At 41.7% G+C, this 16,024-nt stretch overlaps 1 protein-coding gene and 1 pseudogene across 1 annotated transcript; one reads left to right on the top strand and one right to left on the bottom strand.

Annotated features, from left to right (window-relative positions):
- The first annotated feature begins 577 nt into the window (after positions 1–577).
- Positions 578–6,083, top strand: LOC110525220 (annotated as a pseudogene).
- Positions 6,084–8,751: 2,668 nt separating this feature from the next.
- Positions 8,752–14,618, bottom strand: LOC110525559 (glutathione hydrolase 1 proenzyme-like). The gene is made up of 12 exons (XM_021605772.2): positions 14,428–14,618; positions 14,107–14,237; positions 13,931–14,020; positions 13,382–13,574; positions 12,861–13,021; positions 12,576–12,725; positions 11,409–11,545; positions 11,065–11,252; positions 10,720–10,847; positions 10,458–10,570; positions 10,212–10,325; positions 8,752–10,098 (listed from the first exon to the last, which is right to left on the bottom strand). The coding sequence occupies exons 1-12, from the start codon at positions 14,598–14,600 to the stop codon at positions 9,952–9,954; spliced, it is 1,725 nt and encodes a 574-aa protein (XP_021461447.2). The 5' UTR covers positions 14,601–14,618; the 3' UTR covers positions 8,752–9,951.
- Between the last annotated feature and the right edge of the window lie 1,406 nt (positions 14,619–16,024).

Genomic DNA, 16,024 nt, shown 5'->3' with positions numbered 1-16,024 from the left:
ACTCTACAGTATGTACCTACATTTAGGGGCGTGGCCATATAGCACGTCACTAGGTAGGGACAGAAAAAGGGCAGGGTGTTTGTTGCGTAGATCAGTATGGTTATTTTTTTGTTTATTACTTTTTAGTTGTTGTTGGAAAAAAAATCAATTAAGCATAATATAAGGGAGTTATAGTCCAATATAGTAGGTGGCAGCAATGGAACATTTATTGGATTCCAACCGCCGTTCAAACTCATCGAAGAAGTTAACATCTAGATGTTGTTCAAATTCATACAAGTACTACTGTCAATAATGCCATATGTTGCAGACTTTAAAATTGCTCACTACAGTATAAGATAGTTAGCCAGTCTCTCAAGTAGTTAACTAACAAGCAAGGAAATCAGTCTAGCTAGCTAACGTTAGCTAGCTACAGTAGCTTGATAACATGGTTTGCGAACTGTTGCATGTTTTTCTTGATTATTTGGCTTCATACAACGTTGTTGAAAAGTAACTTTATAATATTTAGAAGCTAACTTAGCTAGTTACCTTTTCAATTTAAACAATGTCAAGAGTACATGAAAGTTTGTATTTCAACCCAATGATAACCAATGGGGTGTTCCATGCCCATGTGTTTGGCATCAAAGATTGGGTGACTCCGTACATCGCCGTTTTGGCCTACTGTACGAGATGACCACGTCAAAAACAATTGCTCTTCAGGAAAGAAGGCGCTTGAACAAACTCATCCTGCCTCTACAACAGATTGGAATATCTTATTGTTCACCTTTACAGCTTCTACTTTCCACTGTAAATTGCTTGCTTTTCTTTATCAAAGGTTTTGTCTATGTATTAGGGTCCAGACTTGACTCATGGCCAATTCCTGAATACGGGAAGAATTTTGCCCTCAAACAGAATATGCTGTGAAACTCCAGTATGGATGAGTCAACTGCAGTTACCTAGGCCTGTAATGTAAGAGGTCAGTGCTGCATGTCACCCTCCGCACTCCTTTCAGTGCTATTGATTCTGAGGCGTTTAAGACCAGTGTTGTTGGAAAGTACACATCATTTGATCCAAAGGTCAGATCAAACGAACACTGTGTCTAGTTAGAGAGCACTGCTATATGAATTTCATTTGAATTTATGGGACAGATTGTAGGATTGCTCACTGAATGCTTGTCTCTCATCATGACTGCGTCCTCTATGTTTTTAGGTCTGTTCATGAGACACATGCTCCTGGCCTACATCAAGCTGCCCTTCAAACATGTGTACAAACTGTACAACGCCCTGCAGCACTACTACCACAGTCACTACGCCCAGCCTGGTGATGGCCAGGTGGGGCTGCCTGCCCTGACTGCAGATGACTCTGACATGGACCTCACCAGCACAGATGACACTGTAGGGGAGAGGATGGAGGAGGAGCTGGACACAGCACCACTGCATGAGTTATTAAAAGTAGAGGTGGTAGTAGAGGGGAGTACTGTGTCATCAGCTTATCCTTTGCAGTTTGCATATTTCTCATTTACCCTATTTGAGACTTTGAAGTCTTCCCTACGCTGCCCTCAACCTGGCACCACTGCACTGTCGCTTTGGTCACTAGTGAGTAGTGATGGGCATAGATATGGAAAGTCTGTATCAATATCAGTTACAATTTATGTATGCAGTATTGATTCATGTCAAAATGAAAATCAACTCCAACTCTTGACTCAGTCAACAGGCTGACCTGGCTCTACATGAGGCAATCCGCATCGCCCAGGTGTCCAATGATCACGTGTGCCTGCAGCACTGCCTGGTAGGAGATTTTATGTTTGTGTTATATGCCCAACATACAGTATTTACATAATGTGTAGTCAAGGTTGGTCAGTGTCTATTTCACATTCTCAGCACCAATACTGTACCTGTGTAATCATCCATTAATGTATTTGTCTCTTTCAGAGTTGGCTTTACACGCTGGAACAGATGAAAGGACCTGACAGCTCTGCGCTAACTGAAGACTCTGTGAAAATGGATGTCCACTTCTGTCTACTGGTAAGAATTTCATATGCCTGCAGATGAGACTGGAGCACTCCAGGCTTACTTACCGTTTTATGCAATAGCCTCTCAGTTTCCTGACTATGGCGGTTCAGTAGATCCAGGTGATTACTATCCCTCACATTACCACCATCCTCCTTACCAGTGCACCAAATATGGAACCAACAAGACCCTGAACAGCTTCTACCCCCATGCCATAAGACTGCTAAATAGCTAATAAAATGTCTACCCGGATTACCGGCATTGACCCTTTTTTGCACTGACTCTATGCACCCACACACACTGGACTCTACTCACACATGCTTATACTGGCATCCCAACACACAAATACACACACACGCTACATACGCCAACATGCACACACATGCATACTGATACCTGGGGCGGCAGGGTAGCCTAGTGGTTAGAGCGTTGGACTAGCAGCCGAAAGGTTGCAAGTTCAAATCCCGAGCTGATAAGGTCGTTCTGCCCCTGAACAGGCAGTTAACCCACTGTTCCTAGGCCATCATTGAAAATAAGAATTTGTTCTTAACTGACTTGCCTAGTTAAATAAAGTTAAAATTATTATATATTTTTTTTAAACTCACACACACTTTTACACTCACCACATACGCTGCTACTACTTCCTATTGTCTATCCTGTTGCCTAGTCATTTTATCCCTACCTATTTCTACATAGCTACTGCAATTATTTTGTATCCCTGCCATGTTATTTTTACTCATTGTTATTTGTTGTTAATAATTCCTCTTAACACAATTTTTCTGTAAATATATAAATATATATTTTTTAAACTCTGTATTGTTGGAAAAGGATTCGTAAATAAGTATTTCACTGTTAAGTCTACACCTGTTGTTTATGAAGCATGTGACAAATAAAATAGTTTTCAGAGGGGCTTTCCTTTCATTTGATTTTCTCTCCTCAGTATTTGGCATATCTGGGCATTCATTCCCTGGTCCAGCAGGGGGCGATCCAGGGCAAGACAGCCCATGAGCTCATGGATGCTCTGAAGGACACAGACATCCTGCAAAGTGCTGGAAGCACAGCCTGTCAGAGCTCATAGACATCAGGCTGGCTCAGACTTCATCCATATGGATGATGTATGGCAAGAGGTGGGTCTCCTTCACTCATTCTGACATTCCCTGACATAAAGAGTCCACACTAAAAATAAAAGATTCAAACTGCAATGAATTGAATATAAAATAACAAAACCTGCTTGTCACTCACATATTTGGCAGCAATGTGAACCACAATTCCCTCTGCCACCTGGCTGAGCTGCATGCTGAACAGATACTGTAGTTAGTACACCTCTTCCCACCTCTGTCTCTGGCTCCATCTGTCTTCTGTCCCATCTCCCTCAGGGCTGTTTCACAAGCATTGATGTGATCCAGATTACATCTCAGGAGATGTGCACTGGTACTGACTGTGAGTGAAACTTGTTTTAGCTCCTGTTCCTCTCTCCCTCCAGGGCCTGTATGGGGCTGTGTCTGAGGTCCTGAAGCATCTGAAGGAGCAGTTTCCCCCTCACACCCAACATGCCAAGGTGAGGCAATCTGAACTCCTACTCATCTCTATCCATCAACTTTAGACTTGACCCCCCCCCCCCCCTCCAGGGCCTGTATGGGGCTGTGTCTGAGGTCCTGAAGCATCTGAAGGAGCAGTTTCCCCCTCACACCCAACATGCCAAGGTGAGGCAATCTGAACTCCTACTCATCTCTATCCATCAACTTTAGACTTGACCCCCCCCCCCCTCCAGGGCCTGTATGGGGCTGTGTCTGAGGTCCTGAAGCATCTGAAGGAGCAGTTTCCCCCTCACACCCAACATGCCAAGGTGAGGCAATCTGAACTCCTACTCATCTCTATCCATCAACTTTAGACTTGACCCCCCCCCCCCAAAAAAAAAAAAAAAATTGAAAAAGAATAACATTAGCTGACATGGGCTAGTTGATCTGGACTTTTCTGACAAGTTATAAATAGCTCTTTAAGGTATAGATGAGGAAAACTGATGATGCACTACCCAATTTTGAAATTGCACCTTGTACATTCTACTATTACAACTTTCAAGAGTAAGTTTAAAACCATGCTGAGCCCCCCCCTCGGTCCCACAGTTTGGGAACCACTGTTCTAGTTAACTGTATGTACAGGTACTGCCAAAATAAGGGAAACACTTGAGTGAATTAGGGTTCTGGCGGCTCTGTTATGGTGTGGGGTACATTTTTCTTGAATGGTTTTGGTCTACTCAACCCCTTGGTGGGCAAGTTAAACGGCAATACATTCACAGCCATTCTGAGTTTTAACCTATGGTGAATCATTTCTATACTGATTGGAGTGGTCTCTTCCAGGATGACAATGCCCCCATCCACAGGGCACGAGTGGTCAATGAATGGTTTGATGAGCATGAAAACTATGTAAACCATATGCATGGCTGTCTGTCATCACAACCTAATTGAACACTTATAGGAGATTCTGGAGCGGCACCCGAGTTCTCCACGACCATCAACAAACACCAAATGATGGAATTTATTTTCAAAGAATGGTGTCGCATCCCTTCAATAGAGTTCCAGACTCTTGTAGAATCTATGCCATGGTGCATTGAAGCTGCTGGCTGATCGGGGTGGCCCAACACCCTGTTAAGACACTTTATGTTGGTGTTTCCTTTATTTTGGCAGTTTACCTGTGTATGTGTTGTGTTAACAGGAAAGCTCAAGTGCCGAAGGCGCTGAACCGGACCACTAAAGCGTACAGTATCCTGCAGAGGCTGCAGCTGTACTGTGAGAAGACCAAGTACTCAGAGATGAGCATCAGGTGGGCCAGGACACTAAATAAAAACACCAGACCTCATCTGTTGATGGAGTCCTAGAATGTTGTTTGAATATGTGTTTATCAATTTGTCAAAGCTACAGTATTTGTTTGGCTAAGGGTTGTGTGGCTGTGTTTTTATATTTGTGTGTGTGCCTTGTGCAGGGTGATGCTGGCCATTGCAGAGTTGCATTGAGAGTCGTCAGGTGTTGCCACAGCCCTTGCTCTCTTGCTGCAGGCCCTGGCCAGACAGCACCATCTACATGCCCTGGTCTCTGACTATCCTGCACCTGGCCTTCACTCAGGTCAACACACGCAATATGTAAGCCTGGTATGCTTGGTGTATACACACATATTCTCAGATATACAAATCTTTAATCTCTTGACCTTAGACGGAACTATATACTGTATGCAAAGCATACTCCCACATGTAGGCAAAACAAGGAAATTCATACTGGGTTATATTTAAAAACTCCATCAATAGTTTGTGTTGTTTTCTGTCTCCCTGTCCAGTTGATACTGGGAGTGCTGTAACAGACTCTGTGTGTCCTTTATTATCCCATCCTGGCCCATGAGCAGTCATGGATAAGGGCAGAGCTCTGCTGCTGCCAGCCCACTGTCAGGTGGCCACTGCTGGGTCCCAGCCCAGTGGTCAGAGGCATGCAGGTACCACACATCCCCAACAGCAAAGCTTCGTATCACTTTCTCAAAGAAATGTACATGTTTGTTGGTGGTTAGGAGGACTTTATCATTTGAGTACACATAGGAGTCTTTCCGCGTTGTATTTTCTTTTGAGTCACATGAGCAGTATCAGCAATGAGAATTACACTACAATTTTGGATATTTACACAACCCAAACGTCTGATTCCCTGTTGTCTCCCTCCAGGTCTGGGCCTGGCTATGCAGACTCTGGTTGAGGCTGTAGCCTACTTCTCCATGCTGGACTGTAAGGGGCGTCTGTGGGACATCCACTACCTGCAGGCCCGACTGCACCACACCCTGGGCCAAACCCCCCAATGCAACAAATGTGCCAAGCTGTTCCACCTGCTGGAGCTGCAGGCGCCGGGGGCAGCCGTCGCCATGCGACTCTGAACAGTCATCACCACCCTAACACAGACCGGTACATATACTGGTGTACTCTGTCTTTGTCATGAACTTCACGCTATCTTTTGTTTCAAATTGCTGCATTAGTAGAGAAACAACTGGTTTAGGCACTCCCAATTTTACATTGCAAATGTGTATCATTTTTATACAATATAAAGATCAAACTTCAAGTCTCTAAATCTTAAGTTTGTTGTCCTTTTTTCTTGTGAAACTGCGAACCTGAAAATCACTATAATTTGTTCCACCTGAAAATGTTTCTGACTACACTACCACTAGATGGCGATCACAGCTATTGGAGAAAAAGTGCAGCCTGGCTGGGCCTCCCCACAACCTTTGTGCATTTTAATTTGCATACAAAACACCCACATAGTATTTGAATTTCAGCATAGGGTACATACCAGTAGTCCACAATGAGTTTTACCTTTATTCAGGAAAGAATCCTTTCGAGGTTGTCATTGCCTCTGTTGAAGGATGTCAATAGAATAGATATCATCAACATATTTTTCAAAGTCCCAGTGGTGGGATCTCATCAGAGGTCAAGACAGAGATGTCTAGCATAGAGCATCTAATCATCTATGCTTAGAGAATGAGGAAGGCTTAACCGAGCTGTCAGGGAGAGTCAGTTTTACCCACCACGATATGATGAATGACCGTAATATCAGAGCCGGGCAGAAGATGAATACGTTTTAGAGAGCAAGGTGATTTTTCTTCAGTTGGAGCATACCAATGAACAATGTAATTTCAACTATTTAAATTAAGTGAAAATATTCCCTAATTTTAATGGGATAGTTCTGAGATGAACTGAAATTAGATCTCCGTGTGTGTGCCATAACGTAACACATTCTGTGGGAAACTGAGCGAAGCAATGACACTGCATATTGTTTTGGTTAGTCTGGTGTAGATTTATGCAACCTCTAAGAGTGGTCATTTTTTAATGTGCCAGTCATGAGCGCCACTACGTTCACATTGTCTCTTCATAATGACACTGATCTAAGAAAAGGTCTTGTGAAACAATTTGAATCTTTTGAATATCCTTAATTGCCCTTTGGTTTGTATACAGAATAAGCTTAGTCTAATAGCATTTAAAACATTACCTAACGTTGGTTTGCAAACACAGAAGTCTTATTACTGAAAGGAAGCAGTGACATGCTGAAACAGCCCTGAGCCTTGAAATATTTCATTCTGGCTCTTTAATCATTTCAGAGGTACAAACTAGAACCAACTTAGGTAAAAGGCAATTGACTAACGTTTGAGTGGGTTAGTTTTTGAAAAATTCCTCATGTCCCTCTCGCAAGGAAAAATGCATTGTCATCATTACTTCAACTTTTTTGGTTGATTTCAACAGTTTACATTAGACAGGAAGAATGTTGTTCTGTTCAATTGCACAATCACTCTTACCATTAACATGCAGGTTTAGTCCAGGTGTTGAAAGTTCGACAATTTAAGTTGTGTGTTTCTGAATGTTTGCACAAGAAGCACTCTGTAAGGCCCCAGGCGTGTTAGCTACCTCACTCTATAAACACACAGATGGTGGGCCTCGTGGAACAGAAACGGGACAGAGCCTGTGTAAATACACACAGTAAATATACACACGCTGCATAATTCACTCTGCTCTTGTGTGTGTGTGCGTGTTTATATCTCTGGAGATGGAGGGAGCTACAGCCGTGGGATGGCTGGTCTTTTCATCAGACAACTCTAGATGGGCTATGTGATCATTGACGCTAGATGTTCCCTGCACCAGTGGCCTCCCCTGTATGTGAGCACTGAGCCTCAACGTTGACACTAGACTCTGTTCAGGCCTGTGCTGTCATAAGGATCACAGTAGTCAGGGAATGGGATATGTTCCACAGTTAAGATGAGCTGTGTCAAAGGATTGAAAAACACTTGCTTTACTATTTATGTATATAATGTACAGCTTCATTAACCATCCTTCCCCATCTGCCCACAGGCTGAATGCTGTCTGAATTAATATGAATCATTTCACTCTCACAAGGAAGAAGAGAGTAGAGTATACACAGATAGTATCTCAGGCCACATACTTTTAACCTGTCTCCTCCCCTTCATCTACACTGATTTTGAAGTGAATTTAACAAGGGACATCAATAAAGGATCATAGCTTTCACTTGGATTCACCTGGTCAGTCTATGTCGTGGGAAGAGCAGGTGTTCCTAATGTTTTGTAAATTTAGTGTATATCATTCTCATGGAGATTTTCACATCTATGTTGTTAAATGTTTGACTCTTTATTCAACTGCCAAGTCACCAACTCTGCCACCTATAGTCCTACTGGTGAGGTCTATTAGCATGCTTGTCTTTTCAGTTATTGAGAACCTCATAAAAGAGAAGAGCGGTTTGATAGAGAGGAAGTATTTAGGGTGAATCCTATGTGTGATTTATTGTCTATTTAGCTTCCTATACTTCACTGGTCTATGGAAGCACAGGCAGTTCAATGTCTTCAGTGATTAATCCAATTGGAGGTTTTTGTAAAAGCCACAGCTGGTGCCAAATGCCACATCTTGCCAAGATTTGTCAGAAGGAAACTGCTGGGTATTTTGTTCTTCAAACTGTTAAAGGAAGTTGAGCCAAATGTTTTTGTATGAAATGGTACTTCAGTCAGTTGGTTAGACATAATGTAGCTGTTATTAACATATTGTGTACTGTAAAACATTCTGCTACATCCTTGCTTCAATAATTTGATTTCATACTACAGTAACATTCGTTCAGCAGTTAGGTTACAGTTATCAAAGCAGAGAAGGATGTTCCTCAGAATATGGGGAACAGGCAGAGTAATGTGAAATATGTATTTGTTTAAAATGTTTAATAACAAGCATGGCAACAAGCATGGCAACAAGCATGGCAACAAGCATGGCAACAAGCATGGCAACAAGCATGGCAACAAGCATGGCATGAGAACAATGCAAGTTTAAAAAAATATATCTGCACATGTATTTTTTTAAATACACTAAATTCACTTACTCGATATTAAACATTAAAAATGTGTCTTTCTTAACAATTCTCATCACAAAAAAATATAAAAATACCATTTGAATAGGTCAATGGCAGCCATATTTGAGCCCTTATTAACAGAAGGCCCCCATGGGCAATGGGCAGAGTTGAGATGAAATCAGTAAAACAGAAATCACTGTTTTAGAGTTACAGATCAGAATTCTCATGAAAATAAAAATGTAGCTACCTGTGACCAACATCTTCATAAGGCAGATGGTAGACCTGTAGCCTGGTTGACAGATCTGTTTGTGCTTTAGCCAACCCATAAAGCACCAACAGATCTGACAACCTGACCTGTTAAGACCTGAGGTGGAAGTCGAGGAGTTTTCAGTGACCAACTGTGGTATTTTACATGGTTAAAACATACAGACCATTTTTCCTTGATGGAGAGACGAAACAGTAATTTCTCTATATTTGATTTGTTCAATGGACAGAGACAAACTACTTTGACAACCTTTCATATTGGTGTTCACATTATCCCCTAAAACATGACCTTTCTTAAATCTCAGATAAATGGCTATTTTTCTGTCAAACAGAATGATTGCTCATCATCACAGAGTAAATTGACTAATATGTTGGCTAATATTTCATAAGCAAACTATTTCAGAATGTACATCAGGTGATCCATGGTGTCCATTTCAGTTCTGGCCCATTGGTATTTACAACCAGCAGGAAATGACAGTTACAGTCCAGCGTTCTGCTACCCCACTGCATTGCATAAATAAACTTCTTTCTTTAGGATAATTGACAAGGATCTCTTGATACAGCAAGGATTTTAAAAATGCCACTCTCAGAGTTGCAATCGCACTTCTTTTTCAAAACACAAAAATAAATAATGCTGAAATAAAAGCAAATAAAAGTTGCTGATTATTTGGTGTGAAGAGAGGAGGTATTGATGTGGAATAAAGTCATTTTCCATGTCTTGAAAGGAATTTAGGCTGAAGAAAAAGTGGCTGTGCCTCCTTGAGGAGCCATTGTTTCATTGCAGATACACGGCCTCTCTATGGCCCTGTCTCTTAATGGCCCTGTTTCTTTATGGAGACTCAGTAGCCCGCTGGATAACCCCCTTTTCTGGGGTCGGACTCAGCACAGAGCCGCTCCCCCTGTCGCACCACCGCCTGAACTACTGATCCAGGAGTCATCAGCAGCTCTGTTACATGGTTCTTCTGTGCCAGACCATCTAATACGCTCTATTACACACACACGCACAGATTACATTTCAGTTACCCAAAAGCTTTTTCAAATGAATTTTTTATTTTTTCATCAAACAATATTCTATGCAATATTGTTCAAAATTACCCACCTTTTCAAAGCCATGCTCCACTACTGTCATATTTGGGTTAAGTTGATTGTGAATTCGAGGTTGTGTCACAGCTTTTTTGAGGTCGTAGTCAAAGAACAGGGAATTCAGAATCACCTATGTAAATGAGAAAAGGAAGCTACTTATACTCTGATTCATCACGATATCACAATGCAAGGATAGATGGCTGTCATGTGTAGGCTTTATCTGTTTTAGATTATCAATTTATTTGTACGGCTCAAGACTTACTAGGGCAGTCGCTGTGGTGATCTTTGTTCCACCAGAGGCTCCCACCACCATTTTAACTCTATTGTCTTTGTCCAAGATAATAGTTGGGCACATAGAAGATAGAGGCCTTTTACCTAAAACAGAGAGACAGTTAAATATTCAGACAAAGTTATTCTCAGAAAACAAACCAGCCAAGGCTCAAATTGGGGCCATGTGTAAATTGAGAACTTTCAGTAGCTTACCGGCAATAAGGATATAGATTTTAGTTCCTATACTATCTCACCAGGCTGGATGAAGTTGTTAGGAGATGGAGGGATTCCAAAGCCATTGGTGATGTGTGGAGAGCTGAAGTCATCCATCTCATCATTGAAAATGATGCCAGTTGATCGGGACATGACTTTGGAGCCAAAACTGAAGATGGGAAATGATAGGAGTTACATATCCTATGAATGTTATTTAACGGTTAAATGAAAACAGAGAATCCTCAGTAAGACCATCGGCAAGCAAAGGGTGTTTAGAGTGTCTGCTATATTAATGATCTGTCTCTGGATATCTATAATCTACCCTGTAGCATTATGTATTCATTAGTCCTATTGTCTCAGGAGGTCTTGCCTTGTGGGACTCTTACTATAGATTGATTGTGCTGGTGGCAGCCACAGCACTTCCATCCTCTGCTATGACGGACAGGTGTGCTGTTCCGTGATTGTCAGGGACAAAATATTCTGGCTCATAGTAGCTGTCGGGATGAGTGGTGTCATCTGTGATCTTACTCCTGATCCCATCAGCAAAGTAGTCTGAGGTCATGTTGTGGATGAGCTGGAGAGAATATTAAATCATCAGTAAAAAAAAAAAAGGAATTCAGTTGGTGAACAGCCTATTCTTTAAACAACTACAAACCATCTTTATTTCAAAGTCAAAGATATATTTGTGAGTGAAACTGTGTACTTGAAAAATGGGAATCAGGGTTCTCACATCAGTGATATTGAGATAGCGTGGGTCCCCTAGTCTGCTCCTCTTGGCATAAGCAAATCGGAATGCTTCCACGATGCGGTGATATGTCAAAGTCTTTTTTTCGGCCGTAGAGACACTCGTGCCAGTAAAATTATACCCTGAAGAAAAAAACACAAAAAATATTGATGTAATATTTCAGCCTAAAAAATAACTAGTTGTTAGTTTATCAGAGATACAGTAGATTTAATGTACAGTACCAGCCAAAAGTTTGGACACACCTACTCATTCCAAGGTTTTTCTTTATTTTTTTTACTATTTCTACATTGTAGAATAATAGTGAAGACATCAAAACCATGAAATCATTCATATGGCAGTAGCCCAAAAAGTGTTAAGCAAATATATATATATTTTATATTTGAAATCCTTCAAAGTAGCCACCCTTTGCCTTGATGACAGCTTTGCACACTCTTGGCATTCTCTCAACCAGCTTCATGACCTGGAATGCATTTCAATTAACAGGTGTGCCTTGTTAAAAGTTCATTTGTGAAATTTCATCCTTCTTAACGCATTTGAACCAAGTGTTGTGAGTGAGTGTTGTGACAAGGTAGTGTTGGTATACAGAAGATAGCTGTAATTTGGTAAAAGATCAAGTCCATTTTATGTCAAGAACAGCTCAAATAAGCAAAGGGAAATGATAGTCCATCGTTACTTTAAGACATGAAGGTCAATCAATCCGGAAAATGTCAAGAACTTAGTTTTTGCTCTTCTCACTAACAGCAAATTATTGGATCTTTTTATTATATTTAGCTACCTGTTTTTTGTTATGAATAAGTCAGAATTTATTCCCCATTTGGACAAGTCTACTAGGCTACTGTTGCCTTCTTGAAATGCAATACTTCAACCACTGCAAACTGTGGCTTCGCATGGTCTAAAGTTTGCGGGAGGATAAGCACATTCTCAGTCAACTTCAGTTTTTATAAATGTCAACTTTTGAGTGAAAACTGGCGCACGCATGTTTTGGGACATATTTTGTGCATATGCAATGTTTATAAATGAGTGAATTAACTGTGGCTGAATTAGTGTAGAGGGTTGGTGGTGGTTACGGAGGGGGCGGAAACAGTATCCAAGCGGAGTACAGGGGAAGGAAACCTGAAATCCAGACTCAGAGTTAGCTAGGCTGCTGCTCACCGTCCACTATGTTGAGTATGAGTGCCAGGACTGGGCCGCTGGAGGGGGCGTCTGGGACGTGCATGGTGTACTCTCCCACGGTCAGCTTCAGTGGGTTCTCATTCAACACAGGCCGGTACTCCAGCAGGTCCTCCAGGGTTATAATCCCTCCTGAGAAGAGGAAATAACTGCTCAAGAAGCACATCGACACAGTGCCTATAAGATCTGTGTCGCTTGATCATCCTCATAGTGTACAACAAGAATGATGAGATGTAATAGGATTTTATAATGCACAAATGTAAAGACCTGCTGCCTGGATGTCATCCACAATTGTCTGTGCCATTGTCCCATTGTAAAAAACATTCGGTCCCTCCTCTGCTATCCTCTCATAGGTGTCTGCTAATTTGGGAAATTTAACGATGTCATTTTCCTTCAGGATGTTTTTCTGGGAGTCACAGAACACTTCACTGGAGTACAAAATCAAGAACAGAGAACTTATTATCAGGAGTTATTCAAGCAAACCCATAGAATAAAAGGACCAGAATTCCCATGGCTTTGTCATCATCGGTTTTACAGTGGCCAATCAAATAAATCATCAGTGGTCATAATAAATCACAGAGGAAGCCATGAATGACATCAAAGTAATCACATTTTATTGGTTGAAATATGTGGTACTCTGTGATAAAATCAACTAATCCTATTACAGCACTTCATAGAGCATTACATTCACGCTGATATTAAAAGGTACATTTGTAGAAGTGGTTGTAGTAGTAATATAGAATTTACAGATAAAATCAACAACATTTCAGTGTTTGTCCTGTCCTCACCACATATTGGCATCTCCTTGAATAGCGTCCTTGTTCTTGGAGATGGCTTTGGCCAGGGCTTTGCCTATAGGGAAACCGATGCGTGCCAAAGCAATGCTTGGCTCAAACAGATCCTTCCATGGCAGCCTGCCATGTCTCCTGTGTGCCATTTCGTAACCACGGATCTCCCCAGGAATGGCAATAGACAATCCACCTGTTATGCAGAGAAGACTTTACCACCATTTGCACAAAGTTGAAACCCTGCTCACAAAGGATTTGAAATACATATCAGTATATTTCCTCATTTTGACAGGTGAAACAGTTGCCCCCTTGTTGTACCCATGCATATGATGCAGACAGTTAGACCTAATGTTCCTTAGAATGATGGAAAACCAGGGAAGAGGATGCCAGAAGGTTCATACTATTCTCGCAGTGTCATCTTCTCTCTATCCCCATCTCACTGTGATACACTCCAGCTACCGTATAACTGTTCAGCTGTTATCTTGAACCACAGAACCTGCCTAACCTATCCTGTACCTGACGTACATTCTAGAACAGTAGAACTGGTACCTTTCCGAGAAAGCTGGGTGTTATTGCCAAACATGTCTTCTGTCGCGTTCATGGGTGCTGTCTCCCTCGCGTCAATGGTTTCAACCTTCCCTGTCGAGCAGTGATAGAAAATGCAGACATGGATGTGTTTATTAGCATTTTGTCATTTGTGTAGGCTTGAGGACACACTGACTCACCTGTGGAAGCGTTATAGATCGTGAAGAAGAGCCCCCCTCCAATGCCCATGCTGTGAGCGTTCAGGAGGCCAACACAGAGAAGGGCAGCGATAGATGCATCCACCGCTGAGCCATTCCTCTTCAGAATGTCCCTAGGTACACACACACACACACACACACACACACACACACACACACACACACACACACACACATACACACACACACACACACACACACACGTAATTCTCCTTGTAGAGCTTAATCATGTCCTGTCATTTGATTGCGTACCATGAATCATTGTATCAAAGGGAATTAGTTGTCTAGTGTAACATTACTTACCTCCCCACCTCAGAGCACGTTCCAGCATCTGCAGCCACGGCAGCTTTGGAGTAGAAATGGTCTGAGGGGGAGATGGGGCTCTTGTTTCCCATCCCCATGAACACCCCCACGAACACTCCCACTGCAGCCACCAGCAAAACTACCAGCCCAGCCACCAGGGATTTTCTGACCATTTTCCTGCCCAGGGGAACCAACACACCAACACATCTTACAGTTAGACAGGAACCTTACAGGTATATTTATTCTTGATTGATTGAATTTATTAGATCATTAAAAGTAGTAAGCTACGGGTGGGTGATCTAGCAGTTTAGCCGCTAGATGCACATGTCTCCGGTGCACATGTACTGCTGCAGCATGGGTTCCAATCCAGCCAACTGCTATTTCAGCACTCTATATTTCACCATAATCTCTCTATCAAATCAACAAACAAAGACTTAAAAAGAAAAATAGATACAAAACAATATATATACAGTACCATTCAAAAGTTTGAACACACCTACTCATTCAAGGGTTTTTCTTTATTTTTTACTATTTTCTACATTGTAGAATAATAGTGAAGACATCAAAACTATAAAATAACACATATGGAATGATATTGTAACCAAAAAAGTGTTAAACAAATCAAAATATAAATAGATTCTTCAAAGTAGCCACCCTTTACCTTGATGACAGCTTTGCACACTCTTGGCATTCTCTCAACCAGCTTCATGAGGAAGTCACCTAGAATGCATTACAATTAACAGGTGTGCCTAAAAGTTCATTTGTGGAATTTCTTTCCTTCTTCTTGTGTTTCAGCTAATTAGTTGTGTTGTGACAAGGTATAAGGAGACTATGTGAATCAGGCCGTCATGGTCGAATTGCTGCAAAGAAACCACTAAAGGACACCAATAAGAAGAAGAGACTTGCTTTGGCCAAGAAACATGAGCAATAGACAGTAGACCAATGGAAATCTGTCCTTTGGTCTGATGAGTCCAAATTTGAGATTTTGGGTTCCAACCGCTGTGTCTTTGTGAGACACAGAGTAGATGAACGGATGATCTCCACATGTGTGGTTCCCATGGTGAAGCACGGAGGAGGAGGTGTGATGGTGTGGGGGTGCTTTGCTGGTAACACTGTCAGTGATTTATTTAGAAATCAAGGAACACTTACCAGCATGGCTACCACAGCTTTCTGCAGCAATACGCCATGCCATCTGGTTTGTGCTCAGTTGGAGTATCATTTGTTTTTCAACAGGACAATGACCCACAACACACCTCCAGGCTGTGTAAGGGCTATTTGATCAAGAAGGAGAGTGATGGTGCTACATCAGATGACCTGGCCTCCACAATCACACGACCTCAACCCAATTGAGATGTTTTGGGATGAGTTGGACTGCAGAGTGAAGGATAAGCAGCCAACAAGTGCTCAACATATGTGGGATCTCCTTCAAGACTGTTGGAAAAGCATTCCAGGTGAAGCTGGTTGAGAGAATGCAAATAATTTGCAAAGCTGTCATCAAGGCAAAGGTTGGCTACTTTGAAAAATTTCAAATACAAAATATATTTTGATTTGTTTAACAGTTTTTTTGGTTACTGCATGAGTACATTTGTGTTTTTTC

The sequence above is a fragment of the Oncorhynchus mykiss genome, chromosome 6, assembly GCF_013265735.2.
Source record: "Oncorhynchus mykiss isolate Arlee chromosome 6, USDA_OmykA_1.1, whole genome shotgun sequence".
NCBI classification, from domain to species: Eukaryota; Metazoa; Chordata; class Actinopteri; order Salmoniformes; family Salmonidae; genus Oncorhynchus; species Oncorhynchus mykiss.
Note: the sequence above shows the minus strand (reverse complement) of the source record. Positions and strands in the feature narration are given on the sequence as shown.